This window comes from Arachis duranensis, chromosome 7 (assembly GCF_000817695.3).
Source record: "Arachis duranensis cultivar V14167 chromosome 7, aradu.V14167.gnm2.J7QH, whole genome shotgun sequence".
Taxonomy (NCBI): domain Eukaryota; kingdom Viridiplantae; phylum Streptophyta; class Magnoliopsida; order Fabales; family Fabaceae; genus Arachis; species Arachis duranensis.
Genome location: NC_029778.3, coordinates 44,542,911 through 44,565,091, shown reverse-complemented (window position 1 = coordinate 44,565,091; position 22,181 = coordinate 44,542,911). Strand labels below are relative to the sequence as shown.

At 31.9% G+C, this 22,181-nt stretch overlaps 2 protein-coding genes across 2 annotated transcripts; one reads left to right on the top strand and one right to left on the bottom strand.

Annotated features, from left to right (window-relative positions):
• Positions 1-225: 225 nt before the first annotated feature.
• On the bottom strand, positions 226-11,054 carry LOC107458883 (hypothetical protein At1g04090). Its single transcript, XM_016077096.3, has 4 exons — positions 10,684-11,054; positions 2,596-2,691; positions 1,964-2,312; positions 226-1,521 (listed from the first exon to the last, which is right to left on the bottom strand). Exons 1-4 carry the CDS (start codon positions 10,829-10,831, stop codon positions 312-314), a joined length of 1,803 nt encoding a protein of 600 aa, XP_015932582.1. The 5' UTR covers positions 10,832-11,054; the 3' UTR covers positions 226-311.
• An 8,573-nt stretch (positions 11,055-19,627) lies between these two features.
• On the top strand, positions 19,628-21,980 carry LOC107458880 (protein PIN-LIKES 2). Its single transcript, XM_016077093.3, has 2 exons — positions 19,628-19,978; positions 20,450-21,980. Exon 2 carries the CDS (start codon positions 20,461-20,463, stop codon positions 21,817-21,819), a length of 1,359 nt encoding a protein of 452 aa, XP_015932579.1. The 5' UTR covers positions 19,628-19,978; positions 20,450-20,460; the 3' UTR covers positions 21,820-21,980.
• The last annotated feature ends 201 nt before the right edge of the window (positions 21,981-22,181 follow it).

Genomic DNA, 22,181 nt, shown 5'->3' with positions numbered 1-22,181 from the left:
AAAATAATTTTATTAATGATTGATGATATTTTTTAAATATTTGAGATTATATATTTAAATTTTAATAATTTTATTTAATATTTAATTAAACCGATTGAATTCCGGTTGAATTCCAGTCGAATTATTGAACCAGTGAACTAGTCACTCTATCGGTCTGTTGACCGGTCCGGTTTTCGTAACCTTACTCAGAACCATGCTAAAAACAAAAAGTTCCAAAATGACAAATTAAATGCAATAAATTTGTTATAGATCAATATTGGAGCTTTAAAAGAATTAGGAAGCAAGATATACATGTGTAGAATATATAATATCTAAACCTCATCTCCATTCCAATTATTCTTCACCTTAGGACCAGTTGGGCCTTCTTCTCCTAACACTTCACTTGGCAAACTCTTCACAACCTTGTCTAAAAGAGATCTCAACCTCCCAGGCAATGCTTTAGCCACTTTCTTCAACTCATCATCAATGTCATAATCAACTTTTGGACCCCATTCTCTAAAATAGTTAAGCCATGGAGGTTCCACAACTTGAGAACCCAAATACTCAGCAGAAACCAAGTCATGTAGCCCCAAATCCATGACAATGTTACTTGAATCAGTATCATTCCTCACACCAATAGAACTTGTTCCTTGCAAAACAAGGCCAGCGTGTGGGTAACATGCATGTCCATGCAAAGAAGAATAAACCACAGGCTTGTTATTATTGTTCCCACTATGGAACTCAAGTTGTGAGGCTTCAACCCATTGACCATGACTATGTTGTGAGAAGTACATTTGCCATAATTCTCCATTGAAATTACTTACCCTTAATGTAACATGCTCCCAATCACCAACATGTTCACCTATTTTCCCCAAGTTAATATTAAAGAAATCCACTTTTGCCCTTGCAGGCCCATTGAACGGGTAGAAAACCCACATTGCAATGTCACTAAAAGTTCCACCAAGCATTGGTTTCACATGTATGTAGCTTCTTGCACTTTCCAAATTTCCCTTCTTGACCCTATCTTTGTTGGCTGCGTCGGCCGGAAGGTCAAGCCAAAAAGCACCATCATTGTTCGGATCCTGAGGTAGGTTGGTTCCATTCTGCGCTATTGCGACCGGATTCGACTCGTTCCCTCTTGTGAATAGCAATGCTCCATTTGAGAAAAACCAATTGACTGAAGAAGGAAGGAATTCTTCATGAGGATGCAAGTACATAATTGGAGAATAAGCCTTAACTATAGCCTCAATTTGTTGCACATTAGGCATTGATGATGCAATGCTTTTGGTGTTTTTAAGGCATGAAATTGTTAGAGGGCCAGTGGCATTAACATTTTGTGCAACAAATGTTCCTACTTGAACGCTAGGAGATTGAGTTCCTCTATTGCTTGGCCTTGCCTCAAAAAAATTTATGCCATTGGGACCATTCCAGATCACTGAATTCTTCTCACATTGGTCGGTAAGGTCTATCCTCACACACATCACTTTGTTAAGGGCAGGTTTGTCCGCTGAAGTTGTCACAACATGCCCAACAGCTTTGTACCTATTATGTACAAATACAAACATGCGTCTTCAAATACAATATAATATAATATGATACATAATTACCACAATCTAATGGGAAAAAATATGTAACTTTTTCTTTGTTAATATTTTTCTTCACTTTATTATAATTTGCTCCATTTCTTTTATGCCAAAAATTGATCTTTGATATCAATATTTAACAAATTAAATTACAAAATTATTATATGTACAAAAAAAAATTTGTCATTAAATCAATAATACGTATTAGATATAAATATATCTTGTTATTTAACTTATTTTTAATATGTATTTTATATGAATTGCTGATTTGATGACTGAATATTTGTATATATCTAGCATGATTGATTAAATTAAGAATATGAATGAAAATAACAAAAAACAGAAATTTAGAAAGTTTAAAGTAAGAATATGTAATGCAAATATATAAAATAGCTTAGTACCCATCAGGAGCTGCTGGTGTCCAAACATAGACATTGGTGTCTTGTTTGATGCCAAGATTTTCACTGGTCCATATAAGTGAGTAATCAATCGGTTGCTTTAATGTTCCATTAATGGTGTTTGGTGGGGACAAATCTTTTGCAACAAGTACCCATCCAAACAAGGCCTTATTGTTTGGTTGGCTGTAACTACCCAACATGGAGAAGCCTTGTGGAATTCCTGAGGGCTCAAAGATTGTGGCACCTTGGTTCTCTGCTCCACCTTCCTGGGATGCCCATACTTTGTTGAAAGTTGTTATTTGAGACACTTGCAACCCACCAAGATCAATGCTTCCATTTGAGAAACCATTACCTGCATGTGGCACAATAATTCAACAATAGCATGTGACATATGATAAAATACAAATACAATGCAAGTGCGAATATTGAATAAAATATAAGTGTCCCAAGTTCAAGAAATATAGTCTAAGATCATGTAAAAAAATCTAAAGAGTAAAATAAGAACAGAAAATTCAATAGATACGTACTTTTACATAGGAAAAAAACTCATGCGCTAAAAATTCTTTTCACTCCTAAACCAAACATATTTCAATAGGATAGACAAGAATGATTATTAATATAAGATGAATATATACCTGGTGGCCAAACAGGTACTGCTGCTGGAAGGTTGAATTTCTTTTGAATGGGAACAGGAGGAGGAGGAAGAAAGTGCTTTTTCTTGAAGGGATTTCCTGCATTAGAAGTACATTTTATGAGAAAATTTCCCATTCTTTGAGTCTTAGAAAGAAGATTGAGTGTGTCTATATGTAAATAGGAGAATATGTCTATTATATATGATAGCACCCTAGTTTACTACAAGTATATTCCTCTAAAGAACAGTATATATATAGTTTGGTTATGTTGGAATAAACTTGAAATTAAAATATTGATCAACTTTACTCATACACCAAGTTATTATATAAAATAAGGACTTGCTTGTCTTGTTTACCTTAATTCCCTATAGATGAAGGGAGATGTTAATTTGCATATACTGTTATTGATTTATTTTGGACCGTAAAGGGTTGCTGCTACTGCTAATCAAGTAACCATCAAATTTTATATCCAAGAATTAGCCAATACTAATTATAGTTGTACAAATGAGTTAAACTAAAGATTAATTTGATTTTCAATCCAGAATTACGCCCAGCGAGTTGCTTTTTTCGATTAATTTGAATCACATCCCAGTCTCTCTTTTCTATTTTCAAATCAAGTTCAACCTTCAATGAAAAATTGAAGTAGAACACAACCAAAACTCCATCTACGACTTCAACCTTTGGGCTTCAGGCGCTGAAGCAGAGCTTCCCACAAGGCAAAAGAACCCGGATCAAACTACTCTAAAGTGAGGGAGTTAGTAAAGTAATAAAGTGAAAGGTTCACTCTTAAATTAAGATAGCATGACTTATATAGAGTAAATTCTCATTTTGGTCCTGTGAGATTCATGCGATTACTCAATTTGGTCTCTGAAATTCAAAATTACCTATATCAGTCCTCCAGATTTAAGTCCTCCAGATTTAAGTCCAGACACCAATATGATTCCTCGACTCTTTTCAGTAATGATTAAGCAAATGAAGTGCTGAGATGGCATCTTGATGAGTAAACGATATCGTTTACCCTTAGCGTCCAAACAAGTTAGAAATGAAAAATAGTGGAGGTAGAGAAGAAGAAAAATACTTTATTTTGGGTCTCCATCGTTTTTTCTCGCTTCATATACAAATCGACGACATTTTTAACTTGTTTGGGTGCCAATAGTAAACGACGTCGTTTACTCCTCATCTCGCGTAGCAGGGAAAGTATCAACATTCCATTTGTCTAATCATCGCCAGAAAGGGTCCACAGATCACATTAGTGTCCAGACTTAAATCAGGAAAACCGGTATAGATAATTTTAAATTTTGGAACCAAAATGAGTCGCGTGAATATCAAGACCAAAATGAGAATTTAGTCTACTTATATATGATAGGAGTTACAATTCAACGGTGATTAACCATTTACTTTACTATCTTACTCATCTTCTCACTTTTGAAGATCTAAAATCAAGAATCCGACACGACAAATTACGACAAAGTGTTCTCGGCAGACACCACGCAAGGACAAAGCACCGGCGGGTAAAGATTCTGGTGAGTTTCAGGATCCAGCAAGGATTTGAGGAAGATAGGCTTCTTCCTTCCTCATCCTTCTAACACTCACTCTAACGGGCTAATTTTCAGATTTTGTTTAGTTTTTTTTCATTTCACTGTGTTAGATTTGGAAAATCTCTTGAAAAATAGTATTGAGATTTTCAACATGGTCTGAGAGACTAGTATTTGAAATTTTGAAATGAATTTTGGATGCCAGAGAGCTTAGAAACAGTATCTATTTAGAAAATGAATGGCTAATTAAAACAAGTAAGATGTTTGGTTGTTAGAATTAATGAACTCTGGAATTTACAAATATGTTTTTTTCTTTTTATGTTATTAAAATGAAGTATTTGATATGCTGTGAATTGATAATTTAGGCTAACTTTTGTTGCTTTTCTTTTTCCTTTAAGTTTTTTCAACGTGATACGTTTTCGTTGTTTCATAAAAGTATTCATGTTGTGATGCAGTGCAACAGATTGAAGTTGACCAAAGAGCTATTTGTTCATTGTAAGAACCACTCTTTTTTATGATATATTATGTTAGAATTTAATTTCAATATGTAAAATATTTTACATAGTGGTTCAATCATATTAGTATTTTTGGATGATCATTTATACAATTAATATAAAATGCAATTATTTTTATTTCGTAACGAATGTACATGTAAAATTATTTTATAGTAATAGTAGATTAAAATTAAATTTATTGTATTATTACTTATTTACTTTCAAAAGCTTGGATGAATGATGATCATTCCGTGGAGTCGAAGCAAACAAGAGCTTGTTTGTGTAGTATAAGTCTATAAGATAGTCCTTAAGTCTCATCTGTTAGGCATATCAGGAAACAAGACTTATCTTTAGATGTTATGCACTGTGCTTGATTTTAATTTTTTCCACTATTTTCTTAAGCCCATGTTGCTAGAGATGTGTCTAAGCTAACATTTCATGATGTATGTAGTTATAATTGGAGACCGAAACTAACCGGATAGATAAGGCATTTTGTCCTTTGGGGCTTGGGTTAAGTTTCTTAGATTTTTTTTTTTTTCAGTTGCGTAAAGTTTCTATCAACTAGATTGATTAAGGACAAATCTCTGCCAATGAGCCGTAGCTCACACGGCATTCCGCCCCTTCCTCATCTCAAAGGTCTCGGGTTCGAGCCCTACCAGCTGCAACCGAGAAAAAAAATTGGTAAGTATATGAGGTATGTGTGGGTGTGTATTGTGTACCTAAGATTGGGGGTTGTCCAATCCATCGTATTTAAAAATTTGTTGTGATTAATAAACTGCTGTATATATAAAATAAAATTTAAATATATGATATTTAAATGAAAAAAGTGAGACAGTTAAAGTAATCACTGAACTAACCCAAATTAGCTAGTTAAGTTACTTACATATCTAGCCAAATTTACTTCAATAATTTGAAGACATGGGGCCACAAATAATGTGTCTGTTTGCATATTAATCAAGCAAGGAATATGCCAATCATATATCCACGTATGCCAATCCAATTTAATGTTGAATGCAACAATGTTGCTACATAATCAATCATAGAATAGGATGACAATTTATTTTACAATTAGAAAAATTTATTCACACAAAAAATGTTTAGTTTGTATATTTTTGTACATAATTTATACTTTTCATATTTTGTCACTTTTAGAAGGGTTTCAAAATTTCTTCAAAAAAAATGAAGAAAATCAGAAATTTTAAAAAGAAAATGTGTTAAAAAAATCTTTATATGATGTGTTTTATTTAATATTATGTTGTCAAATTACTGTTGAAGTATCGGATTAGAATTATTTCTATTTTTACATGTATGTTTTATTTAATATCATTTTAAGATATTTTTTACTTTTAATATAGTTACATTGAAAAATATTTTAAATATTAAACCAAATATATTATTTAATTTCATGGTATTTCAAAAAATGTTGCGCAACATATTCTGTTCAATAAATTTCGTAAAAACTGAAAGTGACGCATTTACTTTTTAACCTAAGGAGATGAGTTCAATTTTTTCTTTTTATGTCAAGCTATAAATGTATGATAGATAAGATACTACATATATTATCATCAGTTTGTTATTAGTTAAATATCTTTTCAGATATATCACATAAAAAAAAAATTTCAGCAATCTTAGTTATTATTTGGCCTTATGCCCTTATTTAATAAATTCTTCTGCCTTGGTTTGTAATAACATGGGTTATTTTGAAAATTTACATATATTTTCAATTTTGAAACAAATGAAAATAAAAAGTAATTTTAGTCACATCTACAAAATTTGATTTTTTCAACATGAATCAATTATGGAAAATAATTTTTGTTTTTAAATGAATTATATGTTATCTATAAAAGTATTTCTAATAATTAACACTCAACTTCAAATATGTTTTTGATTTTCTTAATAATTATATATATAATTCCTGAAACTGAAAGCTAATAAAGGAGTTTTTATTTATTTTTTCAACCAAAAGGAAAAGGGAGGAGTCATTTTTACCCGAAAAGAAAGGGTAATGGATTCAACTTGTGCAAATGTGTTCCATATTTATTTTCTTCTAACATTTTCATTTAACCAAAAGTCATAAATAATAGCTAGTCACTTTCTAATTGTTTACTATAGGAGCAATTTTAAAATTCTCATGAGGTTTATTATTATTATTATTATTATTATTATTGGTTTATTCAGCTGAACTTAAAAGAACCTAAGTTTGTCTGATTTTAAACATTTATAAATTGGACTTTGTATGAAAAGAGTTGTTTGTTATATATCTCATTAAGATGGTTGAGGATATGTGAAAATCAGTTTCTCTTACGAGGAATAGCTTAAAATTTTTTTATTTGATATTTATAAATAATCTCTTATTTTCTGTCAAACTACAAAAAGTCAGGTCCAAATGATCATATATTATTTTAATATTTTTTGTAAGGCATTTAGCATCAAAGTAAATCTTAAAAAGTTTAAAGTTTTTTATTTTAAAAATATGACTGCTTGTAGAAGAGATATTTTTACTAACGTTTCTTCAATGCGTTTTGCTTTAGACTTAGAAAGATATCTTGGAGTTAACCTTAATCATTTCCGTACTAGTATGGCTTCTTTTCATTCGGTCATTGAAAAGGCAAGGGAAAGATTAGTTAATTGAAAAGGAAGGCTTCTAAATAAAGCAAAAAGACTTTGTCTGATCAATTCTGTTGCAGCATCCATTCCTGTCTATCATATGCATGTATCTTTTTTTTCAAATTGGGTTTGCGATAAATTGTCTTCTATGATGAAACAGTTCCTTTAAAAGGGTCAAGTTGATGGCAGAGGTCTTTCTCTTGTTAATTGGAGGACCGTGGTCACTCCAAAAAAATTTGGTGGCTTGGGTGTTAGAAATCCTGCGTGTGTTAATATATCTTTACTTGGTAAATTAGTTTGCCAACTTTTTCATTGTCAGGACAAGCCTTGGGTTACTCTATTGAGGGCGAAGTATATGAGGAATGAGGGAGCTTTAGATGACCCTGTCCCTTGCAACACTTCTCAGATTTGGAAGAGTATCTCAAAGGTTTTTGGTGCTCTTAAGGATGCCTTCTTTCGGTGCGTTAGGTCACTTGATCAATCTTTTGCTTTGACAATTAGAATATTGAGGGCCCAATTGCTCAAGATGTCTCTTTTGTACATATATCTGACTCTGATTTAACTATTAGAGACGTTTGGAAAGATGGTCAATGGAATTTCTGTGATGTTTTCTCTAACATTCCAGAAGATATCAAACAGCGTTTGAATGCTTATAATCCGGATTTGAATGCTGGAGAGAGTTCGGATTGGTCGTGGAATGTGGTATCTTCTAGACTTTACTCAACTAGGAGTGGATACATTTGGCTAGCCAAAAGAAAGTTTGACTGGAATGAGCGTGATAATTGGTTCTAGGTATGGCGACTGTACAAGTTCTTAATTTGGCTCAGTTTTCATAACGATATTCCTACGGCAGAATTTCGTTTGGGTCGTGACTTAGCTTTATCTAACACTTGTCATCAGTGTCAGAATGGTTCTGAATCTATTTTTCATTGTTTTCAGGAGTGCCCTAGTGCCAAGGAGGTCTAGAACCTTTTATGCATGTATTCAGATAAATCAGATTTACGTGATTGGCTCTACAGAGGTACAAGGAGTGGAGATGTTTTTCTTTTCTTTTCAACCATCTGGTGGATTTGGAGAAGCAGGAATCATGACTTATTTAATACCGATGACTCTTGAAGTGCTAGTAAAGTGGTGAGTTTGATTCGTAGTTCAGTAAAGGAGTTCCACACTATTTTTGCTATGCATCAGTCTTTGTCTCCTCCTTCGCTTTGTTTGCATTGGGTTCCACCTCTAGTTCATTCTATTAAATTGAATTGTGATGCTAGTTGTTTTGCCCCCCTTTTGGCTATGCTGGTTTTGGTTGTATCATTCACAATTTTGATGGATGTTGGTTGAAAGGTTGCACTGAAAAAGTCGAAGTGTTCTTTTTGCTGAATTGTATGCAATTTGGAGAGGTTTATTTCTAGTTTAGAATAGTGAATTTTGCGAAGTTATTTGTGAAACAGACTGTTTAAAAGCTCTTTTCTTAGTAAACCAAAGAATGCTTGGTAAGGATATTTCAGAATGGGATTTGACAAAGTATATACAGTTATAAATTGAAATTAGAGAGTCTTTATTCTTTTAATTTAAAAAAATGCAAATAGCGTTAGAGATTATATGGCTAGAGCACATATTTTTGGGGTAGACATTCATTCGAATTGGAGTCATTCATAAAGTAAATTTTAACATCTTATATATTTAGATATGAATTTAGTCAATTAATTTGATTTTGTCTCTATTTTTTTTCTTTTCTATTTAGTCATTAAAAAACCTATAAATTGGATTAAAGCGGATAAAACATGACACTTTTTTCTGATTTATTATGTCTATTTTAGATATCGTGTTGTATATTATGTTTGTGTCAGAGTTATACATCTTAGTTATTAGAGTAAATTATTATTTTTATATCTAAAAAATTTTAGTATTTACAAAATAATAATAAAAAGAAAAGAAATTTAGATTGCATTTGAAAGAAAGAATGAAACTGAAGCAGTGAGACTAAATATACTAAAATGAGATATGTCTAATTTTTTTTTTTAATTTAAGATATATAGAGATTAAAAGATAAATTTAAAATTTTAAAAAGTTAAATGAAGATATTTTTTTTAGAAAAAATATTATTAAAATTTTAGTATTCGTCTTTAAAAATTTTAATTTCTAGTGTCTCATACTTTTTAAAAATATTGAAAGGACTAAAATTTTATATCACAAAATTAAAAATTTAGTTGTTATCTTTAATTACTAAACATAATATTAAATTTTAGTTTAATGTCAATTCTAATCTCTTCAAATAAATACTACCTTATATAGTCTTTCAAAAATAATAAAAGTTTGACAAATTCACCCGCTAATTAATTTTTATAATTTTTTGAATGCCAAATTTGGAGAAATGCTAAAATGATGATTTATCTAAATTATAAAATTAGATGAGTTTTTTAAAAAACTAACAACAACACACGGCCCAAATGATATACTAGAAACAATAGGATAGGACACCACCAAAAATATAAATTAATAATAGATATAAGAGTATAATATAAGATGGATAGTGGGCGGTGGGCCTACCCGCTCTTTACTAAAAAAGTAAATAATTAAATAAACAAACAAAAGAAAAGAAACGAAAGAACATTAGCAAAAGTATTATCCCTTTTTTTCTTAATTATATTCAATTTAAATCCCTTTAACATTAAAACATTTAAAGAAAAGTACTGGTAAAATATCCTCTATATGAAAAGAAATTCTATAATGTTATACACAAATTAAGAAATAAGAAACAAGAAGGAAAAAAAAAAAGAATTAAATTGCGTTCCAAAGAAATCTCCGTCATATTTTTACATTTAAATTATCTCCTAAATAAGTGAATATTCCAACTGTAATCCAATAACTTTATTAATATGCATAAATATTCATACAATTTATTGTCGATTATGTTTGCATTTTTGTTTTTTATTTTCTAAACTAAAAGGGAGAAGCCTAAGAAAAGTAGGCTAAATTTTTACCCCTTAGGTTGGGATTCGAATCTTAATAACTTCTTTAAGGGTGAACTCTCCCTCCTACATCCTTTTAGCAAAAAACAAAAACAAAAACAAAAAACAAAAAAACGTGTTTTTATTTTATTTTATTATTTTGTTAAGATGAGTAATTACTCATCACTAACCAGTGCTAAAAACAAGCAAAAGAGAAAGCACTAACCAGTGCTAAAAATCTTAATATCTTATGTTGATGTTGATATCCATTATTACTTGCGCCTTCACAATCACCATTTTCCAAACCACCATTACCAAAGTAACATACATGCCAGCTATTCATCACTACTCATAGAAACAAATAGTCTTTTTATGAGGAGATCTAAATACTAAATTAAACATGGGAACAACAACAACAACAATGGCAAACTCCAAGGTAAGGAAGAAGCAAAAAAGCAAAATATAAAATAAAAATGATAATGTTTGAGAATTGGGAATTGAGAAACATACCTGGAAAATGGAACCTTTGAGTAATCTTAGGTACCTCCATTGCTCGAGTTATTGTTGTTAATGTTGTCGAAAGAAAAAACAGCATGAAAACAACACTACCACTCTCATATTTGACACCACTCATTGGATAATTTGGTCCTTTCCACATAACTCCAGATCTCAATGAAAGATACAAAGAAAGTCACCTTCTTGTGAACCTCTCCTCCTTTGAAAAGTATCCTTTCCTTTTGCAATGTGGCTGGTAGCACTTCACCCTCAAAATAACAATAATAATATAGAGACAAATTAATTTGGTTCAGGTTGGTACTAATCACTGCCCCAATAATGCTTTCAAACAGTTGCAATATAAAGAATTGGGTTTGGAATGGATTCACTTTCTGCCTTTTGGAATTGGACCCTTAATTTATATTATGTTTGACTCGTGACTAATGGTTATGTCTCACCCTTTTTATATATAAAAAAAAATTAAGAAGGGTAGTGGAAAAAAGTTCGGTATTATTGTTATTTGATTATTTAATTAATTAATTTTCCCTCCTATTTGATCCCTTTTTTTACTTTTTGCTGTGATATTTCCTAATATGTTTCCTTCTATGTTCAATTTCTTAACGATATAATGTAGTGGACTAGTGGTAAAAATGTTAGCTTTTATGATGAGTCTTTCTTTCTGTTTCCCACCATCCCACTATGCTGTCTTCATTCATGAAGAATACGTATTGGAGTGACATTGGTATATTGGTTAGGGATGGTACAAAAGAGTGGCACAATAAATGTAGCTTAGGATAAAAGGAAAATTAGAATATTATTTTTGTGTATATTTTTTATATATTTGATTTTTAAATTAAAAATAATTGATAAAAGTTAAGATAAATAAAATTATAATAAAAAAATATACACAAAAATAGTATAAACATAATTTCTCGACTATTCTTTACGTAATGATAAAAATGTCTAGTCATCTTATGTGTGTTTTCCTTCTATAGTGATGAAAAAAAAAAAGTAAAAAAATTCGTTGTTTTCTAAGTTGTGAGAAATTTATAAATTTGAGCAGAATTATCAAGTGCTAATTTGGCAGTTAGAAATGCACGACCTTGAATTAATTGCTAACAAGTAACAACTGACCAAATATTCCTGCCGAATTGCTTGCTCACTGTTGAGACTTTAGACCTATCCGAGAATTGAAGAAGAAAAATGTTTTTATTAATAAAACTAGGCACCGGATTTGATGGTCCAGAACGGTTGGACTATTAACAAAATATATATTTTAAATTTTTTAATAATTATTAAATAATTTTTTTCTAATATTAAAAAGCATGTTTTGTTTTAGAATTATTTAATGGTGTAAACCTATAGAGCCATCGAATCTTTTGCCATGAACTAAAATAATACCTAAAAGAATACAAAGCATGTAAGTAAAGATACAAAGCTTATATCTCTGATCTGTATGAAAATCAAATTTTATTAATGAAACTCTTGAATTCTGATTACTTATTATAAAGATTTATTCTGTAACATTTTACAAAAATTAACATACATTAATAAAAATATTTTTTACACTAATCAAAAATATAATTTAATAACTCATATTAATTTGTATATATTTTAAATTTTTACTAATGTTAAGAAAGTGTGGATGATATTTTTTTCTGTAGTATAGTGCATATGAAGATGTAGAAATAATATTATCTTTAATAATAGAGTGTTGGTATTAGAGAAGTTAAAGAAAAAAGTTGTAGAATGCACAAATCAATGGTGTCAAGATCGATAATATAGGAGTAATTGATATGCTTATGAGGCAAATATCAAGTCTAAGATAAATTAGAAAACATAAGAAGATGATCTATGATGATTTGTTGTTTAATGCTAGGTTCTATGTTTACTTTTGTTATTGTTGTCCTATTTATACTGCTGTTTTTTTTGGAATTATTCCCACTTTTTTTGGAACTATTCCCACTTTTTTTGGATTTAGATGGAGATGTAATTATTTAAAAATAAACTTTTACTAGTGTAAAGATTTATATATTTGATACACAAAAAAATTATATTCAATTCTTGTAAAAAATTTTAAGTTTATTTTTAAATATAAATATTGGTTGTATAAATATTTTTGAATAATTATTAAGAATATATATGATAAATTCATGTATGATTTATATAAATCACGATAGTATAATTCAATAGCATAATTATAAATAAAGAAAATATGATATGAATATTGTGAATTGAACAAAATAACGTATATATTATTTTTCTATAAAATAAGTGCGTAAAAGAGAACCAATTCAAAGGAGCAGGAATCAATTATGCACTGCTTGTAATACTGTGATCCTACAAAAAAAGTTTGGAACTCCTTTTTCATTGTACCAGCGATTATCTAACAGGATTCTGCCGATTTTACAATTTAGTGGCTCATGACGGTGAGATGTAGCCAAAGAAGTGAATTCTCCCTCACACTCTTTGCATGTATATGCTAGTTCTTATGAAAAGTTCGGAACCTAAAAATTTTTGAAGCCAAAAAAACATTAGCGTCAAGTATAATGAAAATGTCTCCAGATTACAACGAAAAATTCTCTAGAAAAGATGAAGCGTTAATTTCAAAAAATGCTTGTTTTAACTTTACCTTCTTAGAATGAATGTTTCAACTTTATCTTTTCTTTTCTTTAAGTTTACTTTTTTTGTCTTTTAGTCATGTGTATATCGCTATTTGGGTTTCTTTCTTTTGTCCCTCTCTAGACAATGTGTCTTTTTATTTTCTAAAAAAATGTACTTGATCTATTTTCGATAAAAAAAATCATTCAAAACTTATATCAAAATACATCACATCTTCTCAAGTTTTTAAATATAAAATTTTTAATTTATTGTATTTTATTTTTATATATCATGATGTATTTTTTCTTCAAATAGATATATGTAGTAAATTTAATATAAATACTCACATCAAAATATGTCAGGTCCTATATATATATTTTGGTAATTAGGTCATTATATTTTTTATTCAATCTATTCTAGTTAGACTCAATCGTAACATGACTAGTGGAATTTGAACTATCCGAAAAGACTCAAAGCGTAAAATGTCCAGCGGACTTACAGCACGCAACAGTCCAAGACTCAAGTGGGCTCTAAAATCTTCAACCTGTCTAATTCGGACAAAAAAATAATTTCAATTCCCTAAATTAAGTGTTTTTTAATCCACCATCATCGCGTCAGTGTAAATAAGGAGCCCAAAGCCCTTACAAGAATGTATTCACAACCCTAAACTTGATCCACCATTGCGTCATGTATAAAAACTTATTTTATTTCGTTAATAATTATTAAAAATAAAAAAATCAATGACCAATTATCTTTATTTTTTTAATATTTATATTTTCAAATGAAAAATCTTAAATTCTAGATGCCTAACCCTTAACCTTATGCAAAAGATCTTCGTTACACATGTTAAATTCTCAATCATCTACTAACCACTCTCATTTCCAATCACCCAACTAAACTCACCCAAGAGACCTTCATCACACATATTAAATCCTAAATTCTCAGCTAACCATTCTCATTTTCAACCCATAACCACAAACTGTAAACCCTAAACTCTAGTACATATAAACCCTCAGTCTCTCAAATTATGCATAAAATATTCCAAACCATTAAACACTACTTTTTTATATCACAAACGTTATACTAAATTCCAGAACAAAAATTTTAAATTCTAAACTCTAACCTAAATCTTAATGTATACATTTTAAAACCCTATCCACTCAACTATAAATTATGCAACGTTAACTTTATAACTAAACCCTAAACCCTATCACCCAAGCACCCTCTACTATAGGGTATACTAGTCTCTAACATGAAAACTTTCTCATTTCACCACCATCGACCATAAATCCTCAATCCTAAAGATTCATGTCTACAAACTCTTACACCCTAAACATTAAAAAAACTCTAACTTTAATCCTAAGCCCTAATCCCTCACTCCTGAACTATAATCCTATACTTTGTAACACTAACAGACCTTTATTCAATAATGTTAAAGACTATTTTTTTGTGTCAGGGCTAAAGACTACTTTATTCTTTCTTTCAAGCAACATTTTTTTTTCTTCACTCCTTCATGCAACTTTCATTACAACTTTTTTTTTCTTAATCCATAACAAATTTCTTAACATAGCCCAACTTTCTTTTTGGTCCTACCTCTGGTAGTCTAGCCAGCTTTCTTCATATCCAACTCAAATTTCAAATCCAAAATCTAATTTTCACACTCAAATCAAAACAATAAAAGTTACGGTCCAAAACCCCTCAAGCAAAAATGTAAGGTTCACACCATTCCATTTAAAACCCTGTAGCCCACTACGTACACACATAATTAATATTATAATTACTTTAATTAACTCAATTAATTAACATCAACTGTTACCTTCATCCTCTGTCATTAGAGGACCCGTACATACTATTTCTTACTCCTGCTGAGCCATGGCTGATACACCCACGAATGACAAGTGCATTTCATAGGTAATGAAGCATCTTTCCTTCAGCACCTTAGAATTTTCCTTTTAAGAAACATTAAGTCTTTAATTCTAAAAATAAATAATACGAAAATAAATATAAAATTTGTTTGTACTATTACATTAGTATATCAATTTAACACAGTAAAAATAACAATCCATGGATTATATCCAAGGAGTAATTTCAATATCTGGATATCTTTCTTCATTTAACAAATCTAGAGCTACATCCTGATTGGTTTCATTCTGATTTGCATTTTTCATAGAATTATTATTAGTTTCATCATCATCTCGGTCATCTTCCAAATTCAATTGATCTAGCATTTCAATAATGTTTCACAAATCATAATCAATAATAAGACAAAATATTTGGTTAAAGCATTACAAAATCAACCCTAACAAAAACATACCCAAATCATCTAAAACTGATTGAAGATACATATTTGCAAGATTATTCCGTAAAGCATCAATTTCTTCAGGAGTTAAAAATGGTGGTGAATCTTCCATTATCCATTTCAAATGATCCTCAAACGCATCAAGACAAAGTAGATCATAACTTTGCTTTCTCATTCGGTTCTTATATTATCAATTAACTTGATTATTCTTATTATGACTAAAAATTTAAAATAATGCCTTCAAGAAAGAATATTAAAAAAGTACTTTTGTTATAGCCTTAAGTTTTAATGAACATAAACAAGATCATTAATTTTTTTATGCTCTAATCGATTCCTTTTCTTTGAGTGAATGTGTTCGAAAATGCTCTAGTTATGCTCACAACCTGAAGAACTAATAGTTTGACTCAAAACACGAATCGCTAACTTTTGCAAGTTTGGTGCTCCACATCCATAAGATTCCCACCATTGATCTTAACATAAAAAGGAAATAATATATCGCAATCATAAAAATCAAATCGTAAACATATCACAATCATAAAAAACTAATTCTAATAAGCAATTTACCAAGCATCACTATGCTTCGCTCACATATTGCAGACTGTCTTCCGAAGTCTTGTTCAGCATTCTTAAAGATTCTCATCTCACTTGTCAATTTAAAATTTAAATCTGCATCACTGTAAGCATATCTCTCAATAAAATCTAGTAAGCCAAAAGTTGTTTGCTTGTGCTTTTTAAATTCTACAGCATTAAATCAAAAAGTTGGATTTAACCAATAACAAGTAGCATGAAGACTTTTTCGAAGTTGTAAATCCCAACGTGTATCTAAAATCTTCAAATAAGGATTAACAACCCTCTTTCTTTTTTGAAACCTCTTCACCATCTCTTTCCTAGCCTTATCAATAGCTTGATAAAGAAAATCCATTGCAGCTCTATCTTCACTATTCATAATACGCAATACACGAACAAGTGGCTCAATAAGCTTAACAATATTAGTGCATTGATTCCAAAATATAGAATCTAAGACTTGATCCACAAACTTTTTAGCTTTGGTTTCTTTAGAGTAAGCTAAGCTTGTCCATTCTTTAAATGTCACCATAGCTCTTAATGCATTCTTTTAAGCTAAAATACTTTGCAAAGTAATGAAATTATTGGCAAATCGAGTTGGAGCTGGACAAAGTATTTCTCGTTCGCATGTGAACTTTTTCATCAAGTTCAAAGGATGGCAATGATTATAGATATACTTCGTAATCATTGAAACTTGTGACACAATTTCACTCACTTCCTCTAACTTTCTAATATCCTGACATCAAATTAACACAATATGCTGCACAAAGAGACCAATACAATCTAGGAAATTCTGATTCCAACAACTTTCTAGTGGCAACGTAATTTACAACATTATCTGTCACTACATGTAAAACATTTTCAAGACCAACAAATAATACAACATCCCTAAGCAACTTAAACAAATCATCAGCAATTTCGAGACATGAGAAGCATCAAATGCCTTTAGAAAAATAGTTCCTTTAGGACAATAAACCAAGAAATCAATTAAAGTATGCTTACAACGATCACTCTATCCATCGGCCATGATAGTACATCCAGTTTGTTTCCAAATCTCACGATAATCTTCAATCATTTTCTTTATATCTTCACTAATTTACTCAACAAATATCCACGAACTCTTCTATAATTTGGACATTTATACCATGCACCCATGTTTGCAATAGCATCGATCATCGGCTGATAATAAGCTGAATTAACTGCATTAAATGGCACAGAGGCATCCATTATCTATCTCGCAATAGCAATATCACAATTCTTCACAATTTATTTACTTTGGAGAACACTTTTGATAGTTGGTTGAGCTCCAGGTGTTGCTGTCAATGGAAAAAAAGATTGTAATCCCTTGAGTTGTTTTTCTTTTCTAGAGCTAGGTGCTGGAAGCCTTGATTTTTGTTGTTGTCGCATCTCATTACGTTTAATCTCATCAAATTCTCTTTCAACTTTATCACAAGCATTATAACTTTCTGCATATTCTTCTTGACTTTTTCTTTTCTTGGTTCGAAGATCTTCAATGTTTTGATTGAATTAGTGTCTAACTACTACAGCTGGCATCTTTTGACATACCTCAATATCTCCACCTTTTCCAGCCAAATGATGCTTAACCCAGTTAATTCCTCCACCCCTAATAAGCTTCTCGCAATACATACATAACAGAACAGTTTTTCTTTATCCATAACTTGTTTACAATGGCCCCATGCAAGATCAGTTTTTCCTCTATTACTATTTTTTTGGGTTCCACTTGTTGCATCAGGAGTTGATCCTTGTTCTTGGGAAGTTGATGTTTCTGATGGTATATTTGATGAAGCTATCCTAAATTCCTAATCAACCAAGACTAAATGACTAATCTATCTACCAGAATAAGATACAACAATAATCTACTAAGAATAATATACAATAGCAACCAAATATAACAACAATATATTACATATAACAAGAATATATTACACTATAATCAACAATATATTACACCAACAACATAAAACAAAAAATTGAACAATCTAACAAAAATCAACAAGTTATAAACTTATAATCAACTAAATATAATCAATATAGATAATCAACATCATTAATCAATTAACTCTAACTGAAGTAATAAATTATTGAAAATTTGAAATATTGAATAACTTAAAAAAAAATAAAAATACGTACCTTATGGCTAATGAATCGCCGGCAGAGAAAAGGGAGACTGGAGAAGAAGCACGGCGCCGACGACAACGACAGGGACGATTGGATTACCGGACCGGCAAAAGGAGGACGACAGCCGACACACAATGGCACAGGACAGAAGAAGATGAGCCGAGCTACATAGGGGCCACTAAGGCGATGACTATGTGTAGCAGTAGCCAACGACGTTGCACCATTCAGTGGAGGTAGCGCTGGCTATATATGGTCAGGACCGTCGGGTGGTGCGAGAATGGATGAACCTGAACAGGTCTCTTTCAGTCTCAGCCATTTGGAATTTGGACTTTGGGTGTGGCCGTGTGGGAACTGGGAAGTGGGAATCGAGTTACGGTTTCAGGCTTTCAGCCTTTAAATTTCTTTTAAATAATGGAAACGACATCGTTTCACTTGAAGAAAAAAATAGTCCGAACTAGTCCGGGTTTTTTCAAACCCGCCGATTTTCCGGTTTTCGTCAAACCCGATCGGTTCAAATCGGGCCTTGCCGGTTCTCTTCCTTGTTCGGTTAGCTAGCTCATTCGGACCGAATTTGTTACCGGTTCATCGAGTTTCTAATCCGACCGGAAGGGTTGGTCTAGTTCTCGGGATGGGATTCCATAGTTGTAAGAACCGGACCAAACTGACCGGTTCGACTGAAATTTTGATGAACCGATAATCTGGCTTATTCGATTGAAAATTTAGACTAAAGACAAAACTAAACTGTCCAGAATCAACCAGTCCTACGATGCTCCTAGCAATCGCAGGTCTTTGGTGCTCTAGAGCTCCTCTAGCTTTTGAATATTGGATCCAATATTCAAAAATACATGTAGAGAGGTTCAAACCTGTGTCCCTTGCTAGGTTCCAACAAGACATTCCACCAAACTATTATGTCCCTTTACTACTTCATGTGCTAATTATTATATATATTATATACATACATAAATGGATTATTTTANTTTATAATTCTTTAGAATTTATAGAATTATTAAAATAAGTATTTAAATATTTACATTTATATATTAAAATATTGGTGAAGATATTTATTTTAAATTTTTTAGAGTATTAAATTAAATAATAGGTCTTCCAATTTTTGACTTAGAACTAATGAATAAGAACATATAAACATCACCATGAGTACCTTATTTTTTCAAGGGCTCATTAATCTAAAGTAAAAAATTTTAAGAATTTAATAGTCACTTTACTTAATTCTTTATTATTTTATATTTTTTATCATTTAAAGACCAAACTACTATTTTATATTTTTTACTAATTAATCACGGATTCAATTTTGATAACTATGGTTTTACTTTTTTTTTTAATTTAAAAAGAAAAGAAAATGCAAGAGAACACAGGCAGGAATCCAGATCTTACAAATTTCCCAATAATTTCCAAGACAGAATTTGCCCTAATCACATCACTCTTGGGCCACTGTTGCCGGCCTTCAAAACTGTGCTCCTCCGCTCCCCTCGCCGGCGCTGCTACCGTCCTCCTTTTGACGTTTCTCTTGAGCTCAGAGCCGGCGGCTACAAACACTAATTGTCAGAAAAGCTGTCGTTTGGAGCTGAACCTTCTCGAATTTTTCCTTCGTTTCAGTGTTAGAGAAAGCAGAAAATCGAACTCGCTTGCTGCCTTGTTTGTGCAGTGCACACAGTCCTGTAGATAGCTGCATCAGATTCCATTCCACAGGTAAATATCAACATTAGCTTTAGAACTTTCTCGAGATTTTAATTTTCACTGCGCTTCAATTCCATTCTCTAAACATGAACTGTGTAAGTTTGCAGTTACAATTATAATTATCATTTGTTAGGTGCTGTGAAAAATAATTACTGTGTATGTTTGTGACTTGAACTTGAGTTCAGCTTGGTGGGACCTTTGTGTCTTCTTCACTGATTTTATGGTTATTGATCCGTTACACCTAGGTTTTCTTCTGATTAGCAACTGGTATCATTGGTTTTTGATTATTTTGTACTATTGACTTTGATCAAGTGATTGTTGGAAATTGGAATCATGAATTCATGATTTTGTCTTCGTATAATTTAATAGTTTGAATACTATCCATGGGTTATTTTTCTCTTGATTGTTTATTGGGCGATAAAGAAAAAATAACTTGGAAAAATGATTTTTGTGTTCACTACTTAACGCTGTGATTTATTGCAGGAAGGGGGAACATGTCGGGAGGCAGTGCTGGTTTATATGAAAACTTTAATATGAGGTCCGGCGGTGCGGATCTAGCAAGTGCTATAGTCCCTTTGTTGAAGCTGCTATGTCTTACTGTTATAGGACTATTTCTTGCAAACCCTAGAATGCAATTCATCCCCAGAGCCACATTTAGACTCCTTAGTAAACTTGTTTTTGCTCTGTTCTTGCCCTGCCTTATATTCACCGAGCTCGGGGGAAGCATTACTCTTCAGAACTTTCTGGAATGGTGGTTTATACCTGTAAATGTGCTTGTCAGTACTGCTTTGGGGTGCTTACTCGGGTTCTTGGTGGTTGTCATATGTCGCCCTCCGCCGGAGTTAACCAGATTTACTATTATAATGACAGGGTTTGGGAACACCGGGAATCTTCCCCTTGCCTTGGTTGGATCCGTTTGCCATAGTAAGGATAACCCATTTGGATCTCACTGCAACTCAAGAGGGGTATCTTATGTGTCCTTTTCACAATGGGTTGCTGTGATTCTTGTATACACCTTTGTCTATCACATGATGGAGCCTCCTATGCAGTATTATGAGATTGTCGAGGAAGGGAATGAGATTGAGGAACAGAGACTTAACGATATCAGTAGGCCGCTTCTTGTTGAAGCTGAGTGGCCTGGAATTGAGGATAAAGAGACTGAACATTCTAAGACTCCTTTTATTGCCAGGGTTTTTAAGAGCATCTCAGGAATATCGTCATCTACTGTACCAGATCTCGAGATTACAGCGGAAAGCAGTGGTGGGAACAGTCCTAGGTCTATTAGGTGTTTGGCGGAACCTAGAGTTGTTAGAAGAATTCGAATTGTTGCTGAACAAACACCAATTCAGCACATACTTCAACCCCCAACAATTGCATCTCTATTGGCTATCTTCATTGGAATGATACCTCAACTGAAAGCTTTGTTCTTTGGATTTGATGCACCATTGTTATTCATTACAGACAGCTTAGAGATTTTAGGTGGGGCAATGGTACCTTCTGTGATGCTCGTATTGGGGGGCATGCTTGCTGAAGGTCCAAATGAGTCGAAACTTGGACTTAGAACTACGATTGGTATAATTGTGGCAAGACTCCTGGTTCTTCCTCTTCTGGGAATTGGGATTGTGACATTGTCAGATAAGCTAAATTTCTTGGGTGAGCCTGATGCCATGTTCAGATTTGTGCTTTTGTTACAGTATACTACACCAAGTGCTATTTTACTGGGAGCGATTGCCAGCTTGCGGGGCTATGCAGTTAGTGAAGCTTCAGCGCTTCTCTTCTGGCAACACATATTTGCCCTATTCTCCCTTTCCTTGTACATTGTAATCTATTTCAAAATAATTTCATACATCTAAGTTGCTGTATGATTTACTACCCTGGGGTTATGGGTGGTATGATGTTGATAATAAAATATTCTCTTCATGTCATTTGTATATTGCATTTGGTTTGGCACCGATGATGCCAGAAAATAATGTTGTTAAAATATTGAACTGGGTTTTAGGATTTCATTAGCTCATTTTGTTCGTCTTCATAAATTTTGTTTGGTGGAATCAATAGGAGTAGCTTTTAGCGTTTTCGAGTATAATTTGCAAAGCGTTCAATTAGCACCTTAATGCACCGGATGATGTTTTAAGTTTCGTGTTGACCACTAAGCTAATGTAACTACTTTGTTAACCTTAGACGTTTACATTTTCTTTTAACGAAAAAACTATATTAT

Bases quoted from the DNA above. Each gene is read 5' to 3' on its own strand.
- LOC107458883 (XM_016077096.3), bottom strand. From the start codon at position 10,831: ATGTGGAAAGGACCAAATTATCCAATGAGTGGTGTCAAATATGAGAGT. The intron at 2,692-10,683 runs GTATGTTTCTCA...CTTCTAATGCAG, and splicing joins TCAAAGGTTCCATTTTCCAG to GAAATCCCTTCAAGAAAAAG. The intron at 1,522-1,963 runs GTACTAAGCTAT...TGTACATAATAG, and splicing joins ACACCAGCAGCTCCTGATGG to GTACAAAGCTGTTGGGCATG.
- LOC107458880 (XM_016077093.3), top strand. From the start codon at position 20,461: ATGTCGGGAGGCAGTGCTGGTTTATATGAAAACTTTAATATGAGGTCC.